Source organism: Alosa alosa, chromosome 15 (genome assembly GCF_017589495.1).
Source record: "Alosa alosa isolate M-15738 ecotype Scorff River chromosome 15, AALO_Geno_1.1, whole genome shotgun sequence".
Classification (NCBI taxonomy): domain Eukaryota; kingdom Metazoa; phylum Chordata; class Actinopteri; order Clupeiformes; family Clupeidae; genus Alosa; species Alosa alosa.
In genome coordinates, this window is record NC_063203.1 from 4603406 (window position 1) to 4619153 (window position 15748).

At 44.2% G+C, this 15748-nt stretch overlaps 1 protein-coding gene across 1 annotated transcript; it reads right to left on the reverse strand.

Moving 5' to 3' along the window:
* Nucleotides 1-881: 881 nt before the first annotated feature.
* On the reverse strand, nucleotides 882-2190 carry LOC125308581. Its single transcript, XM_048265141.1, has 3 exons — nucleotides 2074-2190; nucleotides 1873-1968; nucleotides 882-1829 (listed from the first exon to the last, which is right to left on the reverse strand). The coding sequence occupies exon 3, from the start codon at nucleotides 1806-1808 to the stop codon at nucleotides 882-884; it is 927 nt and encodes a 308-aa protein (XP_048121098.1). The 5' UTR covers nucleotides 1809-1829; nucleotides 1873-1968; nucleotides 2074-2190.
* Between the last annotated feature and the right edge of the window lie 13558 nt (nucleotides 2191-15748).

Consider the following 15748-nt stretch of genomic DNA (forward strand, 5'->3'; position numbering starts at 1 on the left):
TTCTCTCCGGATGGTCCACAAGCTGTCTTAGTGACACCTGACAAAGGAATTCTGTGTTTCTTCAATAATTTGGACGAAAAGACTGAGTTCAGCACCAGTGTCAATCAAAAATTCAACTTCAATGTGTTCTTCAAGCAAGGCAGTAACGTAAAGGGTGTTGTCGGCAAGTCGTAGGGCAGCGGCAATGGATCGGAGTGAGGGGGTGTCTAGTTTCCCGGGACCGCAGAAAAGAGGGTTTCCAGCTGCTCCGTGCTCAGGTTTTTAAACTTCCTCAACACGGCTCTCTTGTCCTCCTCATCGTCGGACCCCTCATCTCTCCTCTGGCGGTTTGGTTCTTGCCCGCAGGACTTCCAGTTTTTTGGCTTTTCCTTGCAGTCTTTCCTCCAGTGGCCTGTCTTCCCACAGCCGTGGCACTTCCCTTTCCTTTCTCGGTCTCCTTGCCCTCTCTTGTTGGCATTCAGGTTTCTGATCTTCACCTCCGTATCGCGTGCTACTTCGGATGGCACAATTCATGACTTGATGGAAATCAATATTGTCATCCTCCCAGTTGGCTTAAAATGAGTTTTACTCCTTTCTGGATATCAGGCAGGAGCCCCCCTAAGATATTGACTCTTCAAAGGCCTCACAGGCTGCTGCGATGGTGTCGGAGTCGTGGTTCATTCCCCGTATTGCAGATAGAGTTCCATGAAGCGGTTCCCATAGGCGTCCACAGACTCTCCCTCCTTCTGCAGGCAAGCGGAGATCTTGGACCAGTCAACTGTGGTCTTTGCTTGTTGTCGTAGCCACCGACGGATTTCTTCCCATGCGTCATCCAACTGCAACTGGTTTTCTCCCAAAGCTGTTACGACAAGGGTTCGGAGGGTTTCTCTTTCCCCTGACATTCAGCACCGATGGAGGATCTTCAATGCGTCAAAAGGGTGCAGGTCTCTCATCTCCTTGAGTTCTTTTATCTTCGTCCAGGTATGCCGTCCGGCATCCCGAGGGTGTTGTATGGCGGCAGACCACTTCTGGATCTCGTCGCCCTTTGCTGGTTGATAGAACACAGACACACCATCAGCGTTGGCTACTGTGCGTACTGGGCATATGAGGGCCTCATCAGCTGATTCATCCCAGACATCCCATCCCTCTGCTGGTGGCCTGCGCCTCTTGGTCTTGGGCTTAATTACGGGAGCAGCCGCTCCCTGGCTTGCATCAGATGTTGATGGGGCGTCAGTCACGGGGACAGCAGTTGCGTCATCATTCGATGGTGCTTGGTTGGCTTGTTCGGGTGGCAGGTATTGGGGATTGGTTGCAGGTGGCGCTGGTAACAGCATGGATGGTGTTGGAGTGGGAGCTGTAGCAGTGGCCAGTGGCTGGTATTGGCCCTGCTGGGGTTGAGCAGGTTGTGGGTAGTGGGTCACATATGAAGTGTAGAGGCCAGGGCCTGTTGCTAGGCCCATGCTGGCTTGAGCATCAGCTGTAGATTGTTGGAAGCAGGGGCCTTTCCCTGTTGGCTGTTGGTACCCGCCAGGTGGGGTGCTGTTCAATGGCTCAAACAGACCTCCAATAGCCGGATAGTGTGCGATGAAACTGCCTCCCAGCTCAATAGTGTCAGAGATGTCCACTGCACTTCCAGAAGCTTCCACCATGGCAGGTGGCGCTGCTGGGTCCAAGCCGTGCAGTGACGGATAGAGGCGGGTGCTGTGCTGCCCTCCACGCCCCCCTTCCCCATGATGGGGCGGTGGTATTGGGAGGAGTTGGCTCCTCCCCTCAGAGTGGCGCGCTGGGACTGCTCCTCTTCGCCTCATTCCAGTGTGTTCTAGCAACATGTCTGCTTCTGCCAACTGTTCCTCCAAGTCAAAGTTTCTCCATCTCACTTCTCCAAGTCTTGTCTCGAATTTCTGTCTCCAATTCTTGTATCTTCCTTCTCAATGACTCTTCCACAATTGCGGCCGTCTGCAACCTCTTGCCAGCTTTCCCTGCCTGAGATTTCAATTCTTCTGCCAGACATGTAGTACGGTGTTTTTCGGCATCTACCTCCTGCGAGCAGGATGCCCGCATAGCCCCCATAAAGGATCGCCTTAGCTGGCTCATTAACAAAAAGGCGTAGGGTTCACGATGTCTGTTGTGCTTTTTCCAACTCAAATACACCTCACGAACCTTCTTAGGTGGCCAGCGCCCCTGGACAATAGATGCAGGATCAATTTCAAAATCTTTATTTAAACTTTATTTAAAGGTTTAAGTTTAACCTTTATTTAAACTTTTTGCTTAAATTTGTCAGTAGTGTGTGATGGTTTAGTGCCAATTTTTGCGATTCTGCTTTGGCCAGAGAAAAAAACCTCTCTCTCTCTCTGTCCTTCTCCTTTTTTTCCACACACTCACACACACACGCTCGCTGCTCCCGCCAGGGAAAAGAAAACACTCTCTCCTTATCTCTCTCGCTCCGGAACCTGGCAAATTATTTTACTCACAGCATGAAGCCACAACAATAACTTTCACCAGTGTCAGTTCCACTTAACTCAGACTATTTCCTTTCTCCCCAGAAATGGCTGGACAACGACAAAAAATTAATGTCTCACTCACACCTTTAACGATCTCTCGTTAAATTCACAGTTGACCAAGTCAACAAAAACATAGGTTGGAAACCCTATTCCACTTTTCACCTACTGCACAACCAAAACACCCCCCCCTGGTGATTTCGTCTCCTCTCCGTATCACTGTAACGCTAAGTTTAGTCCTTGGCCATTAAACTAAACAAAACCCTTGAGAAACAACCACACAGTTCACTTCAGCAACAATAATGACTGTCGCAACAGTAACTCCTTCTATTTTCTCTTCGGCACCCGCACAGCATTTATCACAAAACCCACATAGCTTTTATCACAAAACCCACACAGCTCAGCATGTAATGGCAGTACAGAAAAAGAAAAGCTTTAATCCCCCAAGCTTGTCCGTAGTTAATCGATTACTTCTTTTAATTCGTTCACGAATCTATTCCAATTACCCAAAATATGTGTACACTTCAACCGTTTACTTTTTTATCAGAAAACTTCTTATATCCAATGACATCTAGAGCTCATCAATCATTGATATAGGTACGTTACTTGTCAAAACACTTAATGACACAAACTTCAATACTCTCATTAATGTGCAGCTTCAAATCAAAAAATTCTAATTTACTCCCCTAAATTATGTTTATTTTTTTTTAACTTTACTCTTGGTTCTTTTCACGCACAGAGGAGAAAAAACTCTTTGCTTTCACCTGGTCAGAGTTTCTTCACTGCGGCGGGTGCACACGCGCACAGCGTCCTCCCTCTTGGTAGGCTTCCAGCTGGGGTTGGTCACGTCAGCCCGGGGCCCCAAAGTAGACTCTTCTTACAGATGTGAAGTTTCAAAATCTGCCCTCGACGTCTGTTTGAACCCGAAGACTCAGTCTGACCTCGCCGAATGGATGTTCTCGTCTTCCCCCTCCTCTTGCGTCCGGGTCACGGCACCAAATGTTGGATTCACGATCGTTTTGCGTTGTGTTTTAGTTCTGATGTCTGTACTGAAGATGGTCAATAAAGCTTGACGGCTGGATCAGGATCGGTGATTAAAAGAATTTATTGTAGATGGTACAACACTCACTAACCGAGCACAGGCTAAGTCTCAAACAGTAAAACTGCACAGAGTCTAACAGGTGTGGTAGTTAGAAGCGGGCTCCTGTTGAGCGTCTTGGCATCAGATGCTCCCCGAGTCGCTTCCTCGATCCGTCTCGAAGTCCAAGCCTGAGACAAAGCCTGTTATACTAAAATCATATCAACGTAAATCATGCCAACGTGGAAGGTACCAGAAGGTACCAGCCATAGAATAGGAAAAGTACTAGCCCTGAAAACAGAATAACAAGGTGATATCTCATTCTGCCCATGCTATCACTACGGCCATGAACATGGCAGTCTGACCTGTTGATGGTAAATCCTATGTGCAGCCACACAGGCGCCTAAGGATTAGAACTAGGGAGTGAAACAATGGCATGTACTTCTCCACGTCTCTAACACAGATGAACACATCAGAATACATACAGAAATACCCCAGATTTCTACAATCTACATACATGATTCTACTTATTGTATGAGATAACTGCTAATACACTGCACATATTTATATTTAATTCATATTACTCTAAACCACCTTCTGTAAATCAACTGTATACTACTGTCTACATTGCACTATATTTCTTGACCTGTCTCGGTATATTTCATCACCTTTCTATACTTTGCGTCACATTGCATGCATACTGTAGCTACATGAATCACAGCTAAGATCCTTGGTTGCTATGAAGGCCAGCGGTTCTAAATGGATGGTTGCCTTGGCCTAAGGCCAGTTATCTCTGCCGTTGTCAAGCGGGTATATCCTAACTTTATCTTATTTTAAACATCTCTATTTTACTTAGCCTACTTCCATACAGTGAGTCCCATTAAGAAGTGGCCACTTCATTCGCGTTTACCATGATTCACGCAGCAACATTATTAATCTGTCACCATATGCCTATGCCAACGTTTGCAAAGAGGAGAATCTTTTAATTTGATTCACAATGAAACGTTACATTTAATGTACATGTAAACAATGAGTAGGCTAGTTGGGGGCCAAGCAGCGAAGCTGCGAAGGCACCCATTGTGATTCTATGATTTCTTATTATTATACTTTCTTCCGCCATGGAAGTCAATGGCAGCCCATAGAACCGTCTGGTAAAAAGTTGTGAAATTTGGCACACTTATTAGGGACAGTACCATGATTAATGTCACCAAGTTTCATGATGGCAACTCATGCACTCTAGCGCCACCAACAGGCCAAAGTTGGATGTGCATTCACGCACGTAACTTTTGACCCGTATGGCCGATTGTCAAAAATGTGGTATCGTTGTAATCCTTGGACCAAGCCGAGTTCAACGCACCCTATGACGTCATTTTCCGCCATGATGGATTTTCCGCCATATTGGATTTTATCGAAAGTGAAACTAAAGTTTCACGCCTCACATAGTTTGTCCGATTTTAACGAAACTTTATACATATGATCTTCAGACCAATCCGCACAAAAGTTATCGATTTTTGTCTTCGGAACTAAAACCGTTAAGCCCGTAACAACCAATCGAAATATCGCAGTGAAGCCACCAAACAGGAAGTGAGCTCATATCTCAGCAACCCTTTCATCTGTCATAACCAAACTTAGTACATGGACTTATATCCCCATCTGTAGAGCACTCAAAAAAATCTGGTGACCTTTGACCTCTAGGGGGCACTGTAATTAGCGAAAATGCATTTTGGCCTGTAGCTGTTGATGTGTTTGGAATTAAAACATACTAGTGGTGTCTGGTAGTACTTTTGGATGTCCTTAGGCTGACCCAGGCCAACTTGTGATGTCAACATAATTGATTAGGCCGCCATATTGAATTTAATCAAAAACACAAAAAGTTTTCACTGGTCACAAATTTTATCTGATTTTCACCAAAATTGGCTCATCCTCAGACCTTGCCTTATCAGTGTTTAATTTTCTGGAGCGATTGACAGAAGCGTTAAGCCTGTAACCGTCGAAAAATTTGCGTGAAGCAAAAACAGGAAGTGAGCTCATATCTCAGCAACGCTTTCATGTATCAAAACCAAACTTAGTACATGGTCCTCAGGACCCACCAGGAGGACGCTCAAGAAATTTGGTGACCTTTGACCTCTAGGGGGCTCTGGAATTGGCAAAAAAAATGTATTTTTTGGCTTGTAGTTGCTGTATTATTCTGCAATGGAGGTCAATGGCAGCCCATAGAACCCGTCTGGTTCATCCTGATGATGCACAAATAATTTGGTGACCTTTGACCTCTATTGGGGCATTGAAATCACAGCAAGCATGATCATATCTCAATCGATCTTTTATTTTTGATGTGAAACTGTTGACAGCGAGTTCCATCCAGTTAATTCTAATGCGATGCGTGCAAGGGTGGGGCGGGTGGGACGGGCAGGGGCGATTCGGCGTGGGTTGGCTGGGTGAGGGGCGGCAACACTCAGCCCTGGTTCAGCCACACAAAATCAGTTATGTTTTGATGTGAAACTTGACCTTGTAACTCAGCCAATCTTGGGTTGTTTGACATGGAACTTGTTGTGACTGCTTAATGCTATATGCCTGATGCCACGGCATTGAGTTGCATGGCAAATCTGGACTTCTGGACTGCTGAACTGCCTGCTTGGCCCCCTCATTGCTGCTTGCAGCTATATTTTTGGTTGTTGTTGGTGGTGTTACTGCATCCCTTAGTTAGGCCTACAATGCAAAATTGTTCCCTCGTGATTGTTAGACGCATTTCAAAACATCGCGACGTGAAATGCCACCACAAAACATTGTTTGTGAATCGGTCTTATTAGGCCGTAAGGTGAACCCTGTTATCGTTTCATCCCGCTCCACAGTCTGGCATCTACACAATCTTTAGATCATAAAAAAGAACGAGTCGTGCTTAGCTACCAACAAAAAGTTTGTCGCTGAAATTCCAGTTGATTGTCGATGCGTCTATGTTTTATGCAGAACTAGTGTCTTCAGAGCGTAATAGGATTTCGGTCGAGAGCGGTGGCACAGTTCGACACGTGATCGTTCTACACCAATGAGGCAGCTGCTTATTGTCAACAGAATGGCAAGATGGCAGCTCCCTTGGTTAGATTCAACGTTACCGATAGTTACCGGAAAACACCCGAACATCCTCAAAAGTGGGCTAAATGGATTCTAAACAGTGCTGTATACATAGCCGCGTCCAAGAAGAACAATGAGGCAAATATACGATAATGTTATGTTTTACGTTAAGTCATTTATAACAAGTTTCAAATACCTGGGAGTAGCCTACACCTTAGGCTACTGTCGAACATGACTGTGAACACCCAGCACACACTGAAGAAATCAAGACTGTACTTCCTACGTCAGCTGAGGAAGTTCAAAGTATCAGCACCCATCAGCTGTGGAGTGTCCTGACAGCATCATCACTTGGTATGTGAACTGTACAGCCCGTGACTGCAGTGCTGAACCACCAGAGCACTGCTCCCTAGCCTACTCAAGGGAAGACTACGTAAAAGTCGTAAAAACGCAAAAGGAGCCAAAGTACTGTAAAGGACTCCTCACATCCTGACCATGGACTTTTCAAAACACTTAGGTCAGGCAAATGTCTCTGCTGCTACAAGACCAGAACAGAGAAACTGAGGAGGAGCTTCTTTCCTCAAGCATTCTGTATCCTGCACACACAATGACTATAAACTGCAAACACTTTTTTCCACACTTGCACATGGACTGTACATGCACACCTTTATACTCTCTCTTGCTATTTATGAAAAACATTTCTTGATCTTTCTTTCTTCACACTCACATAGAAAAAGCTTAACACCAAAACAAATGTACTACATGCTTTACGTCAGTATTTCTATGTATGTGACAAATAATCATTAGGCTATCAATAAAAGGCAGTAATTGAATTTATATCAATAAAAGGCAGTAATTGAATTTATACCAATGACTATTTGTTTGTTTGTTCATTCATTCATTCATTCATTCTTCCACAAATGAAAACAACACTGATCAACCATAAAAAACAATCTTTATGAAAAATATGAAATCTGATGTATACAACTGTACAAAGAGAATAAGGACACTTCTATTCCTCACTGTCAGAGTCAGGACAGTTATCTTCCAGCTGCTCTTTTTCTTTTGTGTTGGCACAATTACAACAACGACATAAGTCTGTGCAACACAGGCCTGCAGAAACACAGAAACATCTGCTTGTCTCACAGGCACTTTTGCAGCCGCAATGTATCACATGCAAAACACTGTCAGGGGCCGGGTTTCTTGTCATCCAAGTGACGTGTAAGTTCCCATCCTCTATTTGCCAACCATATCCAGCAGGTGATGGAGCACTTATATTTGCTTTGAGACAGGACCTCATTATTGCAGCCTGGTAGTTTGCCCTTTTGCAGTGCTGATGAAGGGCATCGGTAGTGGGGGGGATGCACAATTCTGACAAGGCTGATGATGCCATACAGAAAGCCTTGTACCTAGCTTCATTTACATTTTCGGCAGCTGGTTGATCATATAAGTGGCATACATACTGGCAAAGAAGTGCAAATGTTGACTGCTCCAAGTTAAAGTTAGTACCTAAACTTTTAAAAGCCTTAAGGTACTCATCTCTCACATGCAACAGAAAATGTCTTTCTTTTTCCTTTGCCATAAAAGGCACTTGTGGAGTCACACCCAGAGAAAGTGTGAATTCCAATCAAGGCTGAGACCACACTGGTTCCGAGCACTGATGACACCTTGGTTATGTCAATGATATGTGTCCTGTTGCCGGTCCCTGTGAAAACATATAAGCTGCATGGTAATTCTGTCTGCACACTTACAGCAATGACTGCCACATCAGTGTCAGAGCTCTTGATAACGACAGCTTGATGCTCCCTTGCAGCATGTTGTGCATGTAAAAACACCCTTGTGTCATATTCTTCATGATCACACTGCAGGTCTTCAACAACATGAACAGACTGTACACCCTCCATAACAGTCACACAGTGACATTCATCTTTATGTGTGATGTACAAGCAGAGGTTTTTGCCCACTGTTGTAAGGTCTGCATTTTTCCATGCAACATACAGGAATTCGGTAAGTGCTTCCTTATTTGTTCCTTCTGAGAGAAACTTTTTCCATTGGGTTGGGGCCCTCTGATCCGGGCCAAAGATTTGCATGCGTTGTGACCCTGCATCAGCTCTGCGTGACCGTTCTAGGTTTTTGATACTGATGAGTGGATACTGGTCAGTGACAAAGTCAATGCGTGTACACTTGTGTTGCAAAGCGAGTTGGAGTATGTTCTGCAGTATAGTCTCTGCTAGCTCTCCAAATGTACCTGGTCTGGATCGCATGGCCTGTATGACTGCCATACCATTAAAAAGAATGGCACCATCCACTGGAACTTGGTCAACCAAGCAGTCTCCACCTTTGTTCTCTAATAGATCCATGAGAGCTGATTTATTTGTTTTGGCAAGTAAACCATCAGCACTTGCTAATGGATATGACACAGTTCCCAAGGAATATGACAGGATTTCCCTCATTTCAATTTTTCTGCTCTGACCAAGGATGAGGAGCCTGGAAAATAACTTCTTGTCAGCACGCAAAATCACTTCCTTGCCTGCTGCAGATTTTTTTTTCGGCTTTACCTGATCACTGAAGGTCTTGAGTTTTTGTGATTTTATGGGGGCAAATATGTCAACTGAATTGGATAACAGTCTCTGGTCCATAAATTCTTTTACAGCATTTTCACCCTTTTCTGAGGCAACAAGCAAATCTGTCATGATATCTTCTGTTGCTACTCTTCCAGAGCTAAGACACACAATGCCATCTTGGTATACATCAAAAGGGTTGAGCATGGAATCAATGGTGGAAATGATTCTGCAAACAGCCTTTTCATCAGCATCAATGCGTGTTGTCAAGGTCTTTTCGTGTCCGTAGCGCAGGAGATATCCCTGCCATTGCTTCACACTGTCTTGCTATAGCAGCTCTTTCATGCTGTGACAGTATCCAGCGATACACTGCAGCCCGATTTTGTGTGATCCCTGTCCAGCCACCTTTTGTCTTGGCATCTCTGTTAAGTGTTTGTTCAATAGCCTGGTCGCAAGCAATGGAGGCAAATCCATGAACACTTTGTCGCTGGACAGTCCACTGGCCTTTCACATTCATCTCACTGTGGCAAGAGGGATGTGTGATGGGCAAATTCACCATTTCCAGCCAGTACGCAGGTAAATAATGAGCATAATTGACCGCGATCGTAGGCAAAAACCATGGCATCATTCATGGGACTGTTGACAGGTGAAGCTGCCAGTTTGACTCGCGTTGCTCTCACAAACAGGAGGAGTAGCTGCATCATGTCAATGTATGAGCTCCAGAAAAACAAAATGTTGCATTCTCTTTACTTTTCCTCTGCACAAAGTCAGCATATTTGGAACACATGCTATCAAACCTCTGATCTGCACTCACAACATCCATCAGTCTGTCTGGAAAGTCACATTTCATGTCAGTGATGACATCCATGCACACAGCTCTCTCTTGTGGTGGCAAGGAGTCCAAGAAGCTGATAAACCTGATGCGCTGCAGACTCTCATAGAGAAATTTATGAGCTCTCATGCTGCGATTGTAGTGATGACCATTTATTACCCCATTGATGGATCCTGGGGCAACAACTTCTGATTCAATGAGGATGTCTTGCAGTCCTGCATCTCCAAACCTTTTGCCTAAAATACTCAGGTAGGACATGCATGTATGGAATTCGCCTAATCTAATCACTAAACGTTGTATAAAGCCATCATTCTTCCAGCGTATTTGCTGTGCCTTGGCATATATTGCCTGGTCAAACACTAAAACTATATGATCCAGTTCTAGCTGGTCAGAAATCTGGACACTTCGCTTCAGGATAGTGTTAACTGTTGGCATCTCTGTTGGTGAGGCCTCAATTACTGGAAGATAATACAGTGCCGACTTCTGCAGAGCAGATGCCCAAGAAAGGCACACATCATCACAAACCACACCACACACACAAACTACACATCAGCTGTTCTCCTTGTTGCCAACTGGTACATGTCTGCAAACAGCAAGACTTAAAGACTGTTTCTCCAAACAGGCCTGTCACACACATTTTGTATAAAGCTGGCCTTGCACATGAGAAATAAGACTTGAGAAAAATCCATTGCAGTTACCTGTAGTTTGAGGCATCAATATCTTCATTTTCTTTAACCAGATCAATGAAGGCCTTCCTCAGCTGGCCCATTCTTAGCACCTCTTTGTTGATAAGCAGCCTTTGCCGAATGATCCTCTCACAGAACACTCTGTAGCTGCTATAAACAAATTAATTAAGTAAACAAATTAATAAGTGTTGTGATTGTGTGCACATACAATCACATACAATAACTTACTGTTCTTTTATAGCTTTGGCAGGCCTCGTCAAGAACCTGGTGTACTGGCTGTAGCAGCCTTTGCGGTACTGGACTTCCAGGGCCACACAGTCTTTATCTTTAATGTGTATAAGGATACTTTGATCTGCTTTCAACTCGGCAGCTTACTGCAATTGGCCTTAACGAAACAAAAAGGATAACTCAATGAGTTTGTTGACATATCTCACACATAATTACCAGAGGTGAAAAAGTCCAGCTTCAGAAACTAAAAGTCCTACCACATAATCTGTGCCAACCATTCACTTAAACCAGCTGATTCTAATTAGCACAACTGTTCAACCAGGTAGAGCAGCTAATTGACTAGATCACCTGTGTTAAGTGCACAGGTAGAACCAATACATTGGACTTTTACTTTAGGAGTTTTCCACGCGTGTGTGTGTGTGTGTGTGTTTGTTTACCTGCTGTTAATGTTTCGGCCTTAGATAGAGGATCCCTTTGACGCTTGCCTGCTCGGTTGATCAGCCTTTCCTTCTACCTGCATATTATACAAATGGGAGGAAGTACGGGGCCAGAGCCTGCGATTGGCAGTCCTGACCGGGATCGCAGTTTCTTGGTTGGACTGCAGCCAGACGTCGACGGAATGGCCTCGTCTTCCGTACCTTGTTGCGGTCTTTCTCGTGCAAGCCGTCGATCCACCTTTGAGATGGCTTTTTTGTCCGTGAATCTCCTGTAGCATGTATGATGGAAGCCGGCATCAGCTGGAATACTGTCAAACTCCACCTCCAAACAGTGTCTGAAGTTGGCAGCCACATCCCGACACTCCCCCTCCAACTCCAGCCACTTTTGCAGGCTTGTCCGGTAGGTGTTCTATCTTGTAGCGGTAAAATGGTTGACCTACTCATGCTTCACCGAAGCAATGTGCATGTAGCAATGTCTACATTTTGATTTATTACCACAATCAGGTGCATTTTCTTCATCATCTGTGCTGCTTGAGGAAGTCATGGTGGCTGCCATCTTGCCACTCTGTTGACAAAATGCAGCTACCTTATTGGTGTAGCATGATCACGTGTCGAGCCATGCCACCACTTACGACCAAAATGCTATTACGCTCTGAAGACACTAGTTCTGCATAAAACATAGACACATCGACAATCGACTGGAATTTCAGTGACAAACTTTTTTTCGGTAGCTAAGCACGACTCGTTCTTTTTTATGATCTAAAGATTGTGTAGATGCCAGACTGTGGAGCGGGATTCATTTTCTGAAAGACTTTTCGTGGTTCACCTTACGGCCTATATTAGGAGTCCTCGCTTAAGCGGTCACAGACTCAGGCGCTACTTTTAGGGCTAAAATGCTTCCTGAATTACTCTTAGTAAAAAAAACGCCCACCTGATGTCATCTTCGCGACCAACTTACACCGGTACTGACCGGACGTTTTAAAGTTGGAACGGTGTCTCTGTCTCAAAGGGCCTAGGCGCTAGAGCTGACAAAAAATTAGGGAGACGGGAAAAATAAAACTTAAGAAGAAATATAACCGCAAGCGATGATTTACGGGGTCCGAGCAAAACGAACATGAGGTAGCATAGCTTTTTAGTTTTACATATGCTTTGATTGTTTGGGCCCAATTGTTCAAAAGAAACGTGATCGGATTTCGGTTATCGGATTTCAGTTACTGGATTTCGGCTATCGGATTGGATCAAATCTTGAAAATGGCTTGTTCAAAGGGAAACGAGGATCGTGAAATTGGATTAGATCACATAATCTATTCTTGGTTTTGATCTGGATAAAACCTTCACTTTGTGTTGTTCAAAACTTTTGAGTTGGATTGGAATAAATTTGATGCATAAAATTAGGATTACCCTGTGCTGTAACGTTATAGTGTGCTAACCTCCACAACCTAATAGTATTCTAACAATACCCTATTCTAGTGTGCTAACCTCCACAACCCAACAGTATTCTAGTGTACTAATCTCCACAACTCAATAGTATTCTAACAATACTCTATTCTACAGGACTATGCATTTGTCATGGATAAGATGAAGGGTCTGATAATGGAAGGCAGTGTTTCCCACAGAATGGAATTGTATTTGTGGTGGTAGGTGAAGGGAGGTGGGGGTGGGTTCTGTGTTGGAGTCAATAAGATGAACAGCCTATAACTAGACTGCATTTCCGGCGGGAACTGCGAAAGTGTGCTTGCCCTGGTCCGGTCACCAACGTGAGCAGACAGTGACATACGCCATGCTGAACCTGGCTTGATCCAAGCATTCTAACAGTGCCTTTCAGTGTTGGAGCAGTGGCAATACCTCAAAAGCTCTATTCAACTATTGCCTTGCGGGTTGAATGCGATTCGTTGGATTTTACCTTTGGCCTGCCTTCGAATTTAGCTTCTATGACTGAGATCAAATCAATAAAATAAAATGACAGCAGTGATTGGCTGCAAAAAATAAAAAATGTCACGCGTCTTGCGCCTCTCAAACTGGGCTATCAGGTAATTTACAGAGGAATTGAAATTATGAAATATGACCAAGGCATTAAAAAGCTGCTTGTTTGTCAGGATACTTTTTCACTGATTTATTTTTAAAAAAATATGAGTGTGAATGTTATGTATTCCATCCCACAAATTATGTTTTACTGGTTTATTTGACAAATAATCTATATGGATTTGCTCTATAAAGACCTTATGTCTGTTTGGGATTGTTTTGTGAGCCTGGGGTTGTTTTGAGAGCCTATTGATGTTTTGAGTAGCCTATCTCAGAATAAAGGAATACTTCATATTACTCTAAACCACCGTCTGTAAATCAACTGTATACTACTGTCTACATTGCACTATATTTCTTGACCTGTCTCTGTATGTTTCATCACCGTTCTATACTTTGCCTCACATTGCAACACATCTCAGATCTTTGGTTGCTATGAAGGCAAGTCGTTCTAAATGGATGGTTGCTATGGCCAAAGGCCAGTTCTATCTCTGCCGTTGTCAAGCGGGCATATCGTAGAATTCTGATTAACCTTATCTTATTTAAAACATCTCTATTTTACTTAGCCCACTTCCATACAGTGGGTCCCATTAAGAAGTGGCCACTTCCTGCACGCTTACCGTGATTCACACAGCAGCATTATTAAATTAATCTGTCACCATACCTATGCCTCGTTTTGCAAAGAAAACATTTTAATTTGATTCACATGAAACGTTACATTTCATGTACATGTTGACAATGAGTAGGCTAGTTTTGGTTGTTGGTGCATCCCTTAGTTATGCCTACAATGCAAGTTCCCTTAAGCTGTCACAGACGTAGGTGCTACTGTACTTTTAGGGCTAAAGTGCTTCGTGAATTACTGTTAGTAAAAAAATAGCAGTCCTAAAGTTACCGCGTGGCCGGTTCTGAGTGCAAGCATCTCATATCAAATGACCATGGCATTACGCTTAAACAACATAAATCCCAATTAGCAACATACATCTCCTCCCTATAGTTAGCCACACAAGAAATGAATGATACTAAATCTCTGCTTAGCATGCTTCTCCGCTTAGCATTCTAATAACAGAAGGGGCACATTTATGTTGACCACTACAACATGACTCATTATGTCTGTAACGTTAACTGTATAAAACACTTACTTTCATAAAGGGCGACACCATCCAGCACATGGAAACCGATATTTTAGGTTCTTGGCCACAAACTCAAAACGTGTCTCTCTGAAGCCCTGTTCTAGAATCTTTGCTCTGAAGGCTGTGTTGCTAGGCGACATCAAATAAACGAAATGATAGTCTTTCAGTATTAAATGTGTACGTGTGATTCCGAATGGATGTGTGTGGTTTGCAAGAATAAACAAGAAATAACATTTCCAATAATTTCCCATGATAAATTACATAATATTTGCACCTTCCTTAGCATCCTGCTGCTGCCCCGATACAGACAAAGAGCAAAAGTCACCAAACCGGTTCTGAAGGAGGTGAGAATGTGGCCGGAGGGGGCCGTCTCACAACTTCAGGACTGCTTTGAAACAACAGACTGAGATATCTTCAAAACAGCTGCCACCCACAACAACCACATTGACATTGAGGAATACACAGACACTGTGACCTCCTACATCACCAAATGCATCGATGATGTTACAGAAATAAAACACATCACCACTCGGGCCAACCAGAAGCCATGGCTGACAGGAGACGTCCACAGACTGCTGAGGGCCAGAGACAAAGCCTTCAGAGCTGGAGATGTAGCTGGCCTAAGAACAGCGAGGGGCTAACCTGTCCCAGGGCATCAGGAAGGCAAAAAGGATTACACAGACAAAATAACAACACACTTCAAAGACAGCAGAGATGCACAGAGCCTATGGCAGGGCATACAGGCCATCACTGACTACAAGCCTGAGCCACGGAGCTGTGAGAACACCACCTCTCTGCTAAATGACCTGAACAGTTTTTTAAGCCCGTTTTGAAGCACAAAATGACACTCACCCACAGAAAACCCCACCTCCCCCCACGACCAACCCCTGTACCTGTCCTCTGCCAGCGTGAAGAGGGACACTAGCCACCATTAACCCACGCAAAAGCAGCAGGCCCAGACAACATACCAGGACGAGTGTTGAAGGACTGTGCAGAAGAGCTGAAGGATGTTTTTACAGACATTTTCAACACCTCTCTGGAGCAAGCAGTCATCCCATCACTTTTCAAAACTGCCACCATCATACCCGTGCCAAAGAAATCATCACCATCATGCTTCAATGACTACCGTCCTGTAGCACTCACGCCCATAATCATGAAGTGCTTGAGCGGCTAGTCATGTCACACATCAAAGTCACCCTACCCCCCACCCTGGACCCCTTCCAGTTTGCATACCGAG